Here is a 16,236-nt window from a genome sequence, read left to right as displayed (position 1 = left end):
CTGACTTGTCTGTGTGTTTGTGTCACAGGGAAGTCATCAACAAAGCCATACAATGCTACTCTCAAACCTGGAAGAAGCAGGAGGACAATTACCAAAAATTCAGGCAATAATATCCTTTCTGGTAGAACAGGATAGCAGACAGGGAAGAGACTAACAATGTATAAGAGAACAATAAACACTCTGGAGGTTGTCATAGTTTTTATGGAATAACATCATTACAGAAACATGGAGTTGTTCTAAATTAAAACCCGACATAACATGCCAACCTGATGCTTTCATTCAGCAAATAGCAAGTCACTGTGTTCAAAACCTAATCTTACTGCTCAGTCAGTGTCAACAAAGTCCTTGTGTTTCAACAGATCTAATCTGAGCAGCGAGTGCCATGGACTGGACAAGGCCATAATTACCCAGAACAATACACCAGTGGGTTCGCAGATTGTTTCCGATTTGAGTAAGAGCACTCTGCAGGTGACTCCAGAGCTCTTCAGCATCTTTATAAAGGTATGTCATTTGTCATTCATGAATACAGCATCTACTGCTTGTCTGACATCTTAATGTTCCTCAGATGTGATCATTTCATAACGCTGCTCATACGCGTTCTGGCACAAACCATGTGTTTGGTCAAATGTAGGCTCTTTGATAAACATGAATCTGCAGTGTGGTTTATTTAAGGCAAGGGGCTCACAAACTTGGACCAGATTACAACAGTGGGGGGGGGGAGTTACTTTTGTGGGACTTTCATAACTGATTGAGCAGGTATGACAAGTTGTCCCACAAAAATGAAATCTTGCTAGACAGCCTAATCAAGGTAGAGTTTTAGAGTTTTAAAATGGATCTCACTATATAACTAAGAAGATCAATGAGTTGTATTCTACTCTTTGGAAGAGATGCTTGAAAGTAAACTCCAATTAAACGGTTTCCCCAATGATCATGAAAATATATTCACCAATAATGATGCTCACATAAGCACATCAGAATACTGTCAAGACATGAAAATTACCCACTAGAAAAATATCAACAGACCTATCTATTTGGTTGTATTATCCATGTCTGACCTCTGTATCGTTTCTTCTAAAGCATCTGCACAGTCTCATGAAACTTATCAGAAATGGGATGTGGAAAAGTTCATGTCTTCTATTTATCAGTAGGACTTTAACTTCTTCATTAATGACTGAACTGTGGATGTTAAATATCTATTCAATGCTTCTTAACAGATTTCATTCTGATCCACAAATGTCACTGTCAAAGCAAAACGGATAACCAACGTTAGTAGCATACATCATCTCAAAACCATGAAAGTCTGGAGAACATTTCTAAACCGTCCTTCTAAAGGTTGCTTTCAGTGTGAGCCAAACTGTTGAATGGACCAACCAATGATAAGATAAACTTTATTGACCCCATACCAGGAAAACTTTGTCCGGCCGGCTTCCCATTCATTTCAATGAGGATTGTTAATGCAGTTTTTGTGCATTTTGCAAAAAACGTACGATGAATCACTAACAAAAATCATACACACCATTTGTAATTGAGTGCCTTGTTGTGATATATAATTTGTATGGGTTTTCACAAAGCTGCAGGAGAAGTTACTCGCTGAAAATCATGTTGGAAGAATCTATAACAAGAATAAGTCAGTGGAATAGAAATGAACAAGCTTAAATGCTTATTCATTGGTGCAGAAATATGAAGGCCACAACTAAAATCAAGTATGTCTTTAGATTTTTCTTACACTGGATTGAAACTCAAAGACTATTGCAAAGCTTAGGAGATTCCACGGCAAAGGTATGATCTCCTTCATTTATCAGCCTCGACTAGGGAGCAGTTAAGAGGATCTAAGAGGATGAGAGTTTTGTCTAACGTGCAAAAATGAAGTTAGTTTTTACACATTCTGATGATAAAAGCTTTAAAAAAAAAAAAAAAGCATCTTTCACACAAAATTAAATATAAATAATTTCTCCTATAAATGTTGCTGCATCGTCATGTATTTTCTGTTGTTTCTGATTCCAGGAGCATCCTTTCTACAATAAAGCATGGGACACTTGTTCCATTGTTGGGAACGGCAGGATCCTGATCAACAGCAGCTGTGGAGAATCGATTGACTCGGCTCAGTTTGTCATCAGGTGAGAAAGACTTCCAGCGTAGAGGACTGATGGCAGCGTTAAACCACAAAGTAAATGTCCACAAAAAGTCCACATAATACTTTTATTGCTGTTTGTTTAGGTGCAACCTCCCTCCTTTGGCAAATGGATTTGAGAAACATGTTGGCATCAAGACTGACCTTGTGACGGCAAACCCAAGTATCTTCTTCCACAAGTGAAGAAAAAAAAGAATCTTTGTCCCCTCAAATACATAATATTCTTTTAGTTGCTTTACATCAGCTCTTTATTTACAGGTACGGGGCTCTGATGGGACGCCGACGTCCATTTGTGGAGAGTCTGCGTAACTATGGAAACTCCCTGCTGCTTGTTCATGCCTTTTCCTTCAGCGTCTACACTGCTGCATCTCTGCGGGCCATCGACGCCATCAGTGACTCTGAGAGCCCCATCCGACCAGTCTTCTTAAACCCAGAGTACCTCAACAGTCTGTTCCTGTTCTGGCGCTCTCGGGGCCTGAGGGAAACTAGACTCAGCACCGGCCTCATCGTGGCCAGTCTGGCTCTGGAGCTCTGCAGCAACGTTCATCTGTACGGATTCTGGCCCTTCAGTTACCACCCACGTGACCTCCACCCCCTGACCAACCACTACTACGACAACGTGCAAACTAAAACGCAGTTCCGTGCCATGTCGGCTGAGTTTGACCTCCTGATGAGATTGCACAATCAGGGCGTCCTCAGGCTTCACCTGGGAGACTGCCGAACAGGTGGAAAGTAGTTCCCAGGGACAAACACCACAGCAGCAAAGTGCCTTCTTTCGCCTCAGGATGAAACCAGTCACTCAGATATTTCAAATAAATAAACTGATTTATTTCAGCTGATGGGAGGGATCAAGTTTGTCCACCTGGTTGCCTATCACCAGCCAAGACGTTTGCAGTGAAACCTAAATGCAACAACTATAAGACTGTCTGTAGTCTAGTGTATCTACAACTCTATTACCACAAATGTTTGGACTGCAGTCTGGAGGAAATTATTTAGATTTTACTGGGATGCCTTGTATACATCGTAGTGCCTTATGTTAATCATGTACTAATGATAGCTTTTCGATCAAATTCAATGTATATCAATTTTGATCCTTTGACATGGGTCAAAAGTGACCCAAATCCAATGGAAAATGGATATCTGGTGTCCCACACTGCACATCAAAGGGTTAAGGAAAGTCAGCTTTAAGTTTTAACTGTGTCCATCTTTAGTATTTGACTTACCCAAACATAAAATGTAAAACATGATTTGCCACTGTTTAATAAAAACACCAGTATATTGAACATTAAAACACATTCAACACATCCATACACTTTGTGTAACAATTTGGAGGAAAGTACTGTACTGCCACATTGTGGTAACACGCACCGATCAGGCATAACATTCTGACCACTGACAGGTGAAAAGAATAACCCTGATCATCTCTTCATCATGACTCCTGCTGGTGGGTTGGACATATTAAGCATCAAGTGAACATTTTGTCCTCAAAGTTGATGTTAGAAGCAGGAAAAATGGGAAAGCATAAGGATTTGAGCAAGTCTGACAAGACAACTGGGTCAGAGCATCTCCAAAACTTCACCTCTTGTTGGGTGTTCCTGGTCTGCAGTGGTTAGGATCTATCAAAAATGGTCCAAGGAAGGAACAGTGGTGAACCGCGATAGGGTCATGGGCGGCCAAGGCTCATTGATGTATGCGGGGAGGAAGGCTGGCCAGTGTGGTCTGATCCAACAATCAAACTACTGTTGCTCAAATTTGCTGAAGAAGTTAATGGTTCTGATAGAAAGGTGTCACAATACACAGTGCATCAGTTTGTTGCATATGGGGCTACATAGATAGACCAGTCAGGGTGTCCATGCTGACTCCTGTGCACTGCTGAAAGACCAACAATGGGCATCAAAACTGGACCACGGAGCAATGGAAGAAGGTGGCCTTGTCTGGTGAATCATGTTTTCTTTCATATCACGTGGATGGCCACTCATCTGCAGAGCACATGTCACCAGGATGCACTACGGGAAGAAGGCAAGCCAGCGGAGGCAGTGTGATGCTTTGGCTAATGCTCTGCTGGAAAACCTGGGATCCTGCTATCCATGTGGAAGCTACTTTGACACGTACCACCAACCTAAGCATTGCTGCAGACCATGTACACCCTTTCAAGGAAATGGTATTCCCTGATGACTGTGGCCTCTTTTAGCAGGATAATGCACCGTGCCACAAAGCAGTAACGGTTCAGGAATGGTTTGAGGAGCACAACGATGAGTCTGAGGTGTTGACTTGGCCTTCAGATTCCCCAGATCTCAATCCAATCGAATATCTGTGGGATGTGCTTGACAAACAAGTTGCTAGCATCTTGATGCCAGAAACCACAGCACACCCTTAGGGGTCTAGTGGAGTCCATGTCTCGATGGGTCAGGGCTGTTTTAGTAGCAAAAGTGGGACCAACACAATATTAGGCAGGTGGTCATAATGTTATGCCTGATGGGTGAACATCCATACACTGGTATAACGTTAGTTTGGAAAGAAGTGTTAACAATTTGAACAATGTCTAATTAAGGCAGATTTAACTCACTATTGTGAGGTGATTGTGAACTGACAGACTTGGGTGGATCTTGTGTAACTGGGAGTCATGTTGACAATGCTGAGGTCTTAGGGTTTTTCCCATCTTCAATCATCAGGGGTCTTCTGCTTGACTATCTCTAATTTGCTTGAAATTTTTTTTATTTTAAATTGTCGTTATTTATTATGGTATCTGAAATTTCAGACTGAGAAGTCAAGCACTTTCTGAGACGACCCTCCACCTGGACACCAGGTGTTCCTGTCTTTTCTTTTCCAGAGCTGAAGGAGGGTCGTCAGCTGATTGAGCCAAACCTGGGATCCACTGGATCAGCTGCATAAAACCTCCCTCACTTCCACTCCAGCTCTTTCTCTCTCTAAGGAACTGCTTTCTCCAGGAGCACCAGCAGCATGGTCTGTGGGTTTCTGTTTGGGAACTTTAATGCATAGCTTTGGTTAATTTTGCTAAAATAAATCCATTTTCGTTACTACACAGTTGTTGTCTCCCTATTTTTGTTACAGTGTTTGAACTATAAGAATTGCCTGTCAACCCACTGACCCTGAGCATATTTAAAAGACAGGTTATGGTTGAAACTGTAAGACATACCTGAGAGTGGTGTCCAGGAAGGTAACTTCCTCGATGCATCAGACCTTTTCATTCCATTATCTGGATCAAAGCTTGTTGACGACTGACATTATTGAAACATGGTCCTCATGTGAATTTTTCAGTGTAGAAATCAGCCTAAATAAAAAAAAAAAAAAACCCATTCAATTATTATTGTGCGTAGCCCAAAATCACATTCAGTGCAGGTGTTGTAATCACGAAGTGAAAGCTTTAGTTGTGTTGTTTTTCTGCTTGAGTCATTTGAATATTGAAATCATGTGTTCACATTATATAATTTCATGGTGCAACGGACCAATGGTAGTCTTGCTGCTGTACACACCCAAACAGAGAATTCATTCTGTTTATCCTGAAGTGAAACAAACATGAGGCTACTTGCTGAAACAGGTTTTTACTGCAGTAGAATCAGTGAGTGGTTGACAGAACAACACTGACAGTTTTCTTCTTTCTCTCTGTGATCCCACTTTTATCGCTTTTGCTGTGGCATGCATTTTATTAATATATTCTTTTCTGGGATTGTATTAGTCAAGTCAAGTCAATTTTATTTATATAGCACATTTAAAAAACAACCAAGGTTGACCAAAGTGCTTTTCATAAAAAAATAGAAAGCAAAACATAGTCTGTGAGGAAATATACAGAGCAAGATAAACAATGACGTAACGTTCAACTACAATTAAAAGCCAGAGAGCACATATAAGTCTTCAGCAGGGACTTGAAGGTATCGAGAGACCGAGCGGTTCTAATTTCAACAGGTAAGCGATTCCACAGACTGGGTGCAGCCACAGAAAAGCCTCGGTCACCTCTGTTTCTGGATCTGGGAACTTTAACAACCATCTGATTGGTCGACCTCAGCGATAAAACTGGAGCATGGACATGTAAAAGCTAAATAAGAAGGTGCCAACCCATTTAATACTTTGAAAACAAGCAATGCAATCCTAAAAACTATTCTGAAGCAGACAGGAAGCCAGTGGAGTGAGATTAAAACTGGAGTGATGTGCTCCCGTTTCTTTGTCCTTGTTAGAAGTCGGGCAGCAGTACTGATCTGATCCAGACCCACATTCAGAGAGTTGCAGTAGTCTAGCCTAGATGTGATAAAGGCATGTATGACTCTCTCAGAGTTGTTGAGGAAGAGATAGGGCTTTACTTTGGCCAACAGCCTCAACTGAATGAAGCCAGTTTTGACAACAGAACTAATTTAAAAGCACGGTCAAAAATCACATCCAGATTTTTTGATGAAGGATCGAGATCTATCTATCTATCTATCTATCTATCTATCTATCTATCTATCTATCTATCTATCTATCTATCTATCTATCTATCTATCTATCTATCTAAAGGTTCTGAGTAAACTATAAGTGGTACCAGTATTTCTGTGAACCCTGCAGTGATAATGTTGTCTGTCTAATATTTCAGAGAAGTGGAGGAATTTTGTAGAGGACTGGAAAAAGATTTAAAGAAAGAAGGAAGACAGTTCAGTCGGGAAGTGGTGCTCACTTGAAATAGGAGTATAGTGGCATGAAACGCTAAAAATAATATATATTTTACCAGATTAAAAAAAGTGGAATATGTACAATTTATGGGATGCATCAGTGCTATATCTACTTATGCATGTTAATGTCTGTCTCTGTGTATCTCAGGAGGTAGTGAGATGTGGGAGTCACCAAAATACATCAGAGACCTCCTGACTCAGTATATACCAACCAGACCACTCAGGTCATCTGGATCAGGTCTTTTATTAGTTCCCAGAGTGAAAACCAAACATGGAGAAGCTGCATTCAGCTTCTATGCTCCGTATATTTGGAACAAACTCCCAGAAAACTGTAGATCAGCTGAAAGTCTCAGCACATTTAAGTCCATTCTGAGTTCTTCTAACAGTTATTTTAAATCTTATTTTATGACAAACTCTGTAGTGTAACTTTTAAAATGTCCTTGCTTCCTAACTTCTGTTTTTGATTCTTTTACTCTTCTGCATCCTTAAATTTTAATTACCTTTTTAATGATTTTATAAATGTGTTCTTTCTTTTTATAATTGTGTTTTCAACTGCTGTTTTAATGTCCTTGTGACGCACTTTGAATCGCCTTGTTGTTGAAATGTGCTATATAAATAAACTAAACTTAAACTTAAACATAGAGCTAATTTACCTTTGTGTGTTTAGCTTTTATTTTTATTTAATATTAACATATTAAATAAACATATATCTGCCTCCAGAGTTGTCCTTGTGTTTTGCTTCTTTCCAACCTTTCAGACTGTGCTGTTTGAGATCTAGAAACCACAAAGGCCATTATATACGATTCTATGATTATTTTGAAAGATAATTACACAGTTTGTCTACATGCTAGTCTTAGCAACCAAGTTATGATATTGTAAAAATTACTGAATTAAACCTTTAAAATCTTGAGTAGTATATTAAGTAGTACTTTGTGTGGAATATTCGGTGTGGTCCTGAAAGTGCAGCCTCCGGCTCTGTAGACAAACTTACTGGTGCCAAAACGAAAGTGGAAATACTCCTTGAATAAACCTTTTTAATTTTAAGTATATTTTGAGTGAAATCATCCTTTAAAACCGAAAGTTGTGTACTTCAGTGATCATCTATTGTGGTAGCTGTCTTTAAAAAATGCTCTAAATGTGTGGCCACAGCAGAAGTGTGCAGCCCTCTGAGTGCAGCCTCCAGGTCTGCAGACTACTGGCTTCATCACAAGGACACAACGTGCTTGAGTGCTGCTGGAGAGAGGACAATCACTGAATAAAACAGGAAGATAATCTGAAATACAAGCGTCGCAGATTTCACTGATGTCGACACACATACCGTGTGACAGCACAACGTCCAGTGTGTGACCTTTGTCATGAGTCGGACCAGTGACAGACTGAGATACAAAGAGTCGATAAGACTGATGAACTCTTTGAACAGAAGTCTAGACTCACAGCACACATTTATATTCAAATTGTCAACGATTAAAAACCGATCTTATTTCAACACAATCCCTGCCACAAAATCAGCAAAGTCCTGGATGAAATCTTCGTTGAACTTTGGAGGACGGTACAGCCACAGAAAACTAGACAGAAAACTAGACTGAAAAAGCTGCAACAGCTGTCAAATCTCCCGGCAGACGAAAGTGGACTTAAACACGGAAACAAGCCCTCCACCTTCCCCAGGGGAGCTGAGAGAGTCACGTCGAGGAGGAAGAAGGTCAGAGAAAGGCGTGAGCTCACCGTTTCTGTCAGAAACATAAAATCCAACTTAGGCAAAGTGAAGACGTCGTTCAGGATGAACGCAGTGGCGGTTCTACACAGGGGTCTGCAGGGGCCAGTGGCCCTGTGCTGCCTGAATAACAAACTGATCATTCTATAACCATGATATGCGCTAGCGCCGAAACCGAAACTAAAGCGGCTCTACGGTCTACACGGATGAATTAGAGCGACGGACTCAAACGTGTCTGCAGACCCGGAGGCTGCACTCAGAGGGCTGCAAGCTTCTGCTATGGCCGCACATTTCGAGCATTTTTAAAGACAGCAACCACAACATGATCACTAAAGTGCACAATTCACGATTTAAGTGCACAACTTACGGTTTTAAAGGATGACTTCACTCCAGAAGAAGTTTGTTGTTTGATCGTTTTAAACTTTGTTGCTCTTTTGTTTATTACTATTGAAGTATTTTCTAACGTCTAACGCTTGGTTTGCAGTCCTAATTGCTATGACAAATATTGTGATGGCACAAAATAATAAATGTTTTTGTTTTTCAAGGGAAATATTTCATCGTATATATAATTTCCCAAAGACCAACTGTGGACATCTTCTGAAAAACAACAGATTCCACTCAGATAATCAGCTAATTGTAGTAAACCCTAAACCATCGACAAACATTTTCTTTTTGTGTGGATGAACAAAAGTGATACAGACCATATAATCTGAAGAAATAATCAAGCATGAAGCTGTTGATATTGTCTTCCAGAGTATTGAAATAATCTGTCACACGAAAATGATGAGACAATGAAATGTTAGACTGAAATAAAGTGTAACACTGCATGACATAAACAAGGCACAGGTGACTGTTACCTGTCTCCTGGTCGGCTCTCGTCTTAATGATTTCTCTGTCACCTGGAAAGTAGGTGGTAATAAAAACTTCCCCCATAAAGTCCATACAGAGTCACCGGTGAGTCACAGCAATGGAACAGAGACTTTGCAGAGCTTCCTCAACGTGTCAGCAGAGGACTGGCATGCATATAAACAAGTTTCTTGTGAAGGAAAGCATCAATGTGCCAACCAGGGCTATGAAGACCATATCAGCAAAAGCAGAGGTAATGTTAAAAATAAAAGTTGTCCATTCAGAAACTCACTCTTCCCACATAATTATTCTGCATAATGGCTGTTTGACAAAATGGTAGGATAATATGAACCTTTGTTTAATGTTTTCTTCTCTGTCTGTTCTTCCAGACATGTTTCCGCCAACAGTGAAAATAGTGCAACCAACTGCATCTGAGCTGTCCATGTCTGACGTCCTCACACTGGTTTGCCTGGTTTCTGGATTTTTCCCATCTAACATCATAGTGTATTGGGTGGAGGATGGTCAGAAACTCCCGTCGTCTCGTTACATCAACAGTCCTGCCTGGAAACACACAGAGAGCAACTCTTATTCAATGAGCAGCCGACTGAATGTACCCAGAAGTGTGGACAAAAGGTCGACGTATTCTTGTGTTGTCAGACATGAGTCATCTGAATCAGCGTTTGAAAGCACTATAGATGATGTGTTTGGTGAGTTGATTTGCCTTTTCTTTCTTCTCAAATTCATAAAATTCACCAAAAAATTAACTTTAATGACTTTTTCTGCAGCCTCAGTGACCTACAGCGAACCTTCAGCCTTTTTGCTCCAGGGCTCCAATGAACTCGTGTGCCTGGTCTCTGGCTTCAGCCCAGCGTCCATTAACATCACCTGGTTACGTGATAATAACACAGAGCTGTGGAACTATGACACCAGCGAGCCCCACAGAGGCCCAGATGGAAAGTTCAGCGTCCAAAGCCACCTTCGTCTGTCCCAAGTCGACTCCTTACCTGGAGTGGTTCTCACCTGCAGGGTGACACATGGAAACACCAGCCTGTCCCTGAATATATCCAAACCAGGTACCACAGCATCCATATTCTCTTGCATATTAAAGATTGTCCATGAAATGTTTACAAATTTTACACAATAAGTCAATTTAGTTACCTCATCATTTTTTAAAATTCAAATCTTTGCAATTCCTCTCGGTGTAGCAAAGTCAGTGTAATAAATGACTGAATTCTACTTCTTTCACAGACACATTGGAACACTGTGATTTCTTAGATGACGTCCTGCGTGGTGATATATACGACGGTACTGGTGTGGAAAGCTGGTATATGGCTTTTATTTTCAGTCTTTTATTCCTCCTCTCCATCATCTATGGTGTCATAGCAACCATAATTAAGGTAAGATACAGCATTAGTCATTCTGCAGTTTTAACAAAATCTTCCAGGCCAGTTTATCATGTCACTTGTTTGGTTTTATTATATATCTACGGCTTAATATTAACAATATTCTAAAATAATATAATCATTTGGGATTACATTAATTTAATCATATTTTTATGTTTCATGTTTTTACTTGACACAACACTGTCAACTAACGCTGACACATTCTCTGTTTTTTTTCCCTTTTAGACAAAATGATGATGACCACAGGAAAGATCCCATTTTACGACCCAAATACTGGCTTTTAATGATTTTTTTAAAAGCATAATGACTTGCATTATTATGTTTTATCTTACAGGTTTATAATATCCATTTCTTTTGGGGGTTTATTTCTGCATTTTGTGTGTATGTAAGAGGAAGTGCAACAAAAATAAATTTAAAAAAATGAATAAATATAAGAATTAAAATTGTAATTCTGTGTAATGACTATTTTATCTCACTACACTGATTGTTGCTGCAAAAACATACAGAAAAATTGAAATAAGGTAAACAAACAAAGGTTGTCATAATTTGACTCACTGATTATGATTTATTTGAAGATGATATAATGTATGGATTCTTCCTGAATAAACTCAACACTCCTGCATTACTCTGATTGTCCATAAGAGTGAGACAAAGCTCCATGTGCAGCAGCTGTAGCACCACCTGCATGTGAAATACTACCTATACAGTCATTTAAAGATCTTATTGTTGAAGAAACAAACAGGATTAACAGCAATAAATCCACCAATATATAGTCTTCAGACACCATAATGACTAGAAACCCCCCATCAAGAGACCAAACACACGGTCCAACCATGACAGCTACATCCCTCCAGAGACTGTCCTTGGAGAACGTTATTTGAGGAAACGGCTTACTGCGGCTCATGTTGTTTCATTGTAACAGCGCCCTCTAGTGGCTGCAGTAATTATTAAAGAAGGACAGCAGCAGATAGAGGAGCAAAGTGAGGAGATGCTGCATGGAGCCACCATGTCCACATAGGGAGGAGGTCAGGGTGGATGGTGGGTGTCAACAAAACATATTTTGGATTTTAACACAGGAGACAATGGGTAATTCTTCTTTTTGATATAATAATAGCTTTGAAACAGAACTGTTCTATAACTTTAAGCTCGTTTTAACCTCAACCCTGAAACAGCTCTTAACCAAATATGGTCGATTCCTGGATAGTACAGAGACCAAAAAAATGTACATGTTTCATACTGCGAGTCGACTGATGCTCTGATGAATCTGTATACGTCACGATCAAACCAGTGCTTAGAAATATCAGCTCTGATATCAAGCAGATATGCAGAGGATGAAAGTGAAAAGACACAGACACAAAACACACACATTGCTTTAGCATATGACCTCAAAGACATGACAAATAAGATCTCAGAGGAACATTTCGGCCTACAGAGTCCTTTCTGGCAAAAAAACAAAAAACAAAAAAACATGTCTGAAGGAGAACAAAAATGATTCTAAATGGGGGGGACAAAATCACAAATGCATCATAAATACTTACATAGAAAAACATTAAGAATCAGAGTATGAAATCAACCATTTTCTGCCTTTTATGCTGTGAATTTTTATATTAAGGTCATTTTTGAGAGCTTTGGAATCCCTGATTATATATTAATTATAAAATTAGTTGTTGTATATCAGATATTGGTGTGTTGCCTCAGGGCTGTAAGGACACAAAAACACCAATGTCTTCTATAGAATATATGGTAAATGGAACACGTTGAAAACATACAGTATATACTTTAAAAACATACATAACAAACAAACTACAACTATCACTTGACATATACTTTTGTTTTTTACACATTTCATTTAAACATGTAAACAGGTAGAAGGATAATAGACCAAGCTTTTCAAAAATATTTAACCATACAAAATGAGAGTTGCAGTATTTGTTTTTATGGTTTGCATCACAACTTTTACAGAATTTCTCCAGAATTTAAGAGAAGGCATAAATTCATGTATGTATGTATGTATGTATGTGTTCATGCATGTATGTATATTTTTGTAATGTCCAATAATCAATAACATCCATCTAACTGTAGTGTAGCACTAAAGGCACTGATGTTACTTAGTTCCATCTAATCAAGCAGTTATTACTAAATGATGAACCAGGGAAGCTTCTTGAACTGTGGGAATGAATAATTTCACATCACTGCTCTTCTTGACGCTGCAGGAGGCAAATCATGGCAGCACATGTGGTGTCTTTGGTGACCTGAGAATTATAGGATAAATCCTAATTCCTCTTTCCAGACAGTCGCTGTAGCTGCTTGACTAATGATGCCTGTTGGGCTTGTTTTGCATTTTCTGGTGAGATAGTTAAACTTAGGCAGGTTGTGATACTGAAATTCAGTACAGGCTGAATCCCTGAATAATTTATCATTGCTTTGCTCAGAAAAATATTACCAACTCGTGAGTAGAACAATCTAAAATCATTTGAATTGTTTAATGTTCTTGTACTGTGAATCATTTGATGTGCAGCTCTTTATTATATTTCTGATCTCCTACTGCCCCCTGGTGATTTCTGTGAAAATAAGTAGCTGTTGTAGTGTTATTTTAAACTAATAAATGAATGAATGAATGAATGAATTACAACAACAAGAAACAGGATTCTGGATCCTTTTTCTCTTGCGGAACACCTGGTTGGATTCTTGGTCAACATAAAAAAATATATGTACATGATTATTTCTCAAAACTTTCTTACATATCATTAAATTACAAACATATTGTGAACAATCACCTTAAATCTGTCTAATTGTACATCATTAACAATAGATTAGTTACATATCAAGTTTTCTTTGGTCTCTTTAAAGCAGTTTCAAATCCGTTCTTATTACTCCATCGTCATATGCAGAGAAATATAGAAATTTGCATGAGAAAAGTCTCAAGTAGTTGTGAACCACCAGCTGGATTTCAGTATCACAACCTGCTTAAGTTTAACTATCTCACCAGAAAATGCAAAACAAGCCCAACAGGCATCATTAGTCAAGCAGCTACAGCGACTGTCTGGAAAGAGGAATTAGGATTTATTCTTTAATAATAAGGTCACCAAAGACACCACATGTGCTGCCATGATTTGCCTCCTGCAGCGTCAAGAAGAGCAGTGATGTGAAATTATTCATTCCCACAGTTCAAGAAGCTTCCCTGGTTCATCATTTAGTAATATCTGCATGATTAGATGGAACTCTTAACCTGTAAATTGGGGTTTTAGGCTCATCATTGTTCTGTTGTTACCAAAAACAAATGTCAAGACCAACACCGAAGCATAAATATTCACAAAAAATCCAAGTTCAGTGTTGATCAACCTAAAACCTGCAGTAATATTTTATGTGTAAACAGGTGGTAAACAAAGGTTATTAAATAAACTGAAAACCACTGAAATACCTGTTTGTAGCTCTTGTGCTGATTTTCATTTTGGACAGCAGGGGGCGTAATGTTGTTGTATTGATACTGTAGTGTTGAGGTGTGTTTTGGGGTCAAACTGCAAAATACAGGAAGTTGTGCGAATGGAGATGGTAAGAGAATGTAATTAATTCTATGCTATGAAAGGCTTGATTTATGGAATATAGTGTCAGAGTGGTAAATGTTTATGTTATTTTCATTAAAACTCACTTTTTGTTTGTTTGCTATGCTTAGGAGTGCAGATGGTCAGACAATGACAACACTGCACGTGTGCCAGGTATGAGACTTCCGGTCATTGATTTTATGTTTTTATTTCCATGAAATATGAATGTATGCATTCAGTTTTTTTCTTCAGTTAAAGATGAGATAATGGTAACAGTTTTTTTGGTTACTACAGTGTGTGTTTAGCACAGAAGATTATACAAGGCAGTGTGGTTTATTTGCCTGCTAGATGCCACTGCTGTATGTTTGTTGTACTTATTACTCCGCCAAGGAGCACAGCAGAGTTATGTGATGATCAGTGCTGGTGTGTCTGTCTGTCTGTTTGTCTGTCTGTTTGCAACATTACTCAAAAATTGACTAACAGTTGTGTTGTAGGCAATACTGAAGCAAATGTGCAGCTAAAATGACAATCTCATACAATTATTATTATTATTATTATTATTATTATTATTATTATTATTATTATTATTATTATTATTATTATTATGTGGTGTCTTGTATGGCCTCAAATTCTAACTTTTACATAACGACTAATAAAAGATTTTATATTGCTTTTATTTTGAAAGTAACTCACAGGATGTGTTTGTATACGATTGTAACGGTGACTTGACAGATGTGTGTCGTAGTAAATCTAAATCAAGTATTAAGTCGGTTGAAAGAAATATCTATAACATGACATTAAATGAAGTAACTACTAGGAATTGAATATAACAGCGGTTATTAACGATTTCTCTCAGTTTGTTTCTCATTGTCACATTTTATTAGTCTATTTCAGAAACTGTTTAAAGTGCTAGCATGCTAATGTCTGCCTTCATGTTAGCATGAATGTGTCTACAAGGAACAGCAGCCTCACCTCCTGAAAACTTTTACTAAAACACATTTTAATTTAAAATATTCAGCAAAGATGATCAATGCAAATGTTGACTACATCATTTTAGCTCATAATGAGTTTTGAACATTGATGTTAATAACGATCTATACTGACGATTAATAACGAGTGTTGTACTTGAATTTAATGTAGTGCTGCAATTCCTCACTGTGGCCACCGGAGGGCAGCAAAGCTCGTTATTGTAAATACACTCGGGTCAAGTCGAGTTAGAAATAATAACATCAGGACAACACTTCCTGCCTGAGCTGTAAAAATAAGCTGAGCTGACAATAGAGAACTGACAACGGAAAATAATATTTTAAATGGATATAGACTGAAAAGTGAAAATTTAATAGTAACAGACTGTTCCTGATTGGTTATGAAAACGTCCTCCTTGATTATTTCATTAATTTACTGTCCAACAGGTATGACAAGCATAGAAATGTTCAGTTCATTCTGCATTTTTCATCTTTTGAATAGTTTTTTTTTAGGGAAGCCAAGCTAATATTATGAATTCGTAATCACAGATTAAAAACACAAAGGAGCAGAAAATACATGACATGATGGAGGCAGAGAGAATGAAGCTGTAGCTGGAAGCATTTTAAAGATGTAATAATTCCAGTACTGTTGAAGGCAATACTAAAATCAAATCTACAGCCAAAATGACAATCTCATGCAACCAGCCTTATTATTATTATTATTATTATTATTATTATTATTATTATTATTATTATTATTTTATGTGGTGTTTTGTATGGCCTCAAATTCTTACTTTTAAATAACGATGAATAAAATATTTTATTTTGCTGTTTTTATTTTGAAAGTGACTGACAGGATGACGTAGTATACAATTGTGACAGTGACTTGACAGATGTGTGTTGCAGTTCCCGATTGTGGCCACCAGATGGCACCAAAGCTCTTTATTGTAAAAGCATTCGTGTCGACTCAAGTTAGA

General features: G+C 38.3%; 2 protein-coding genes and 1 gene segment (V, D, J or C); 2 read left to right on the top strand and 1 right to left on the bottom strand.

Moving 5' to 3' along the window:
- LOC118471478 (uncharacterized) overlaps positions 1–8,675 on the bottom strand; it is a 36,113-nt gene extending 27,438 nt beyond the window's left edge. The window contains exons 1-3 of one of the 5 annotated variants that reach the window (XM_055005100.1): positions 8,515–8,675; positions 5,289–5,423; positions 1–67 (exon numbers count right to left, since the gene is read on the bottom strand). The gene's annotated coding sequence lies outside the window, so the exon portion shown is untranslated. Of the gene's footprint in view, positions 68–5,288; positions 5,513–8,514 lie in introns of those variants that run through there. The other 4 variants (XM_035956321.2, XM_035956319.2, XM_055005102.1 and 1 more) reach the window with 4 other exon arrangements.
- Positions 2,233–5,118, top strand: LOC129347283 (alpha-2,8-sialyltransferase 8F-like). The gene has a single exon (XM_055005104.1). The coding sequence runs from the start codon at positions 2,403–2,405 to the stop codon at positions 2,865–2,867; it is 465 nt and encodes a 154-aa protein (XP_054861079.1). The 5' UTR covers positions 2,233–2,402; the 3' UTR covers positions 2,868–5,118.
- On the top strand, positions 4,533–11,110 carry LOC129347610 (Ig mu chain C region membrane-bound form-like). The segment is given in 7 exon segments: positions 4,533–4,536; positions 6,941–6,992; positions 9,319–9,602; positions 9,739–10,056; positions 10,135–10,422; positions 10,598–10,746; positions 10,978–11,110. Coding segments are annotated over 7 exon segments (1,104 nt in total).
- Positions 11,111–16,236: the final 5,126 nt, after the last annotated feature.

Source organism: Amphiprion ocellaris, chromosome 19 (genome assembly GCF_022539595.1).
Source record: "Amphiprion ocellaris isolate individual 3 ecotype Okinawa chromosome 19, ASM2253959v1, whole genome shotgun sequence".
In the NCBI taxonomy this organism is placed as follows: domain Eukaryota; kingdom Metazoa; phylum Chordata; class Actinopteri; family Pomacentridae; genus Amphiprion; species Amphiprion ocellaris.
Note: the sequence above shows the minus strand (reverse complement) of the source record. Positions and strands in the feature narration are given on the sequence as shown.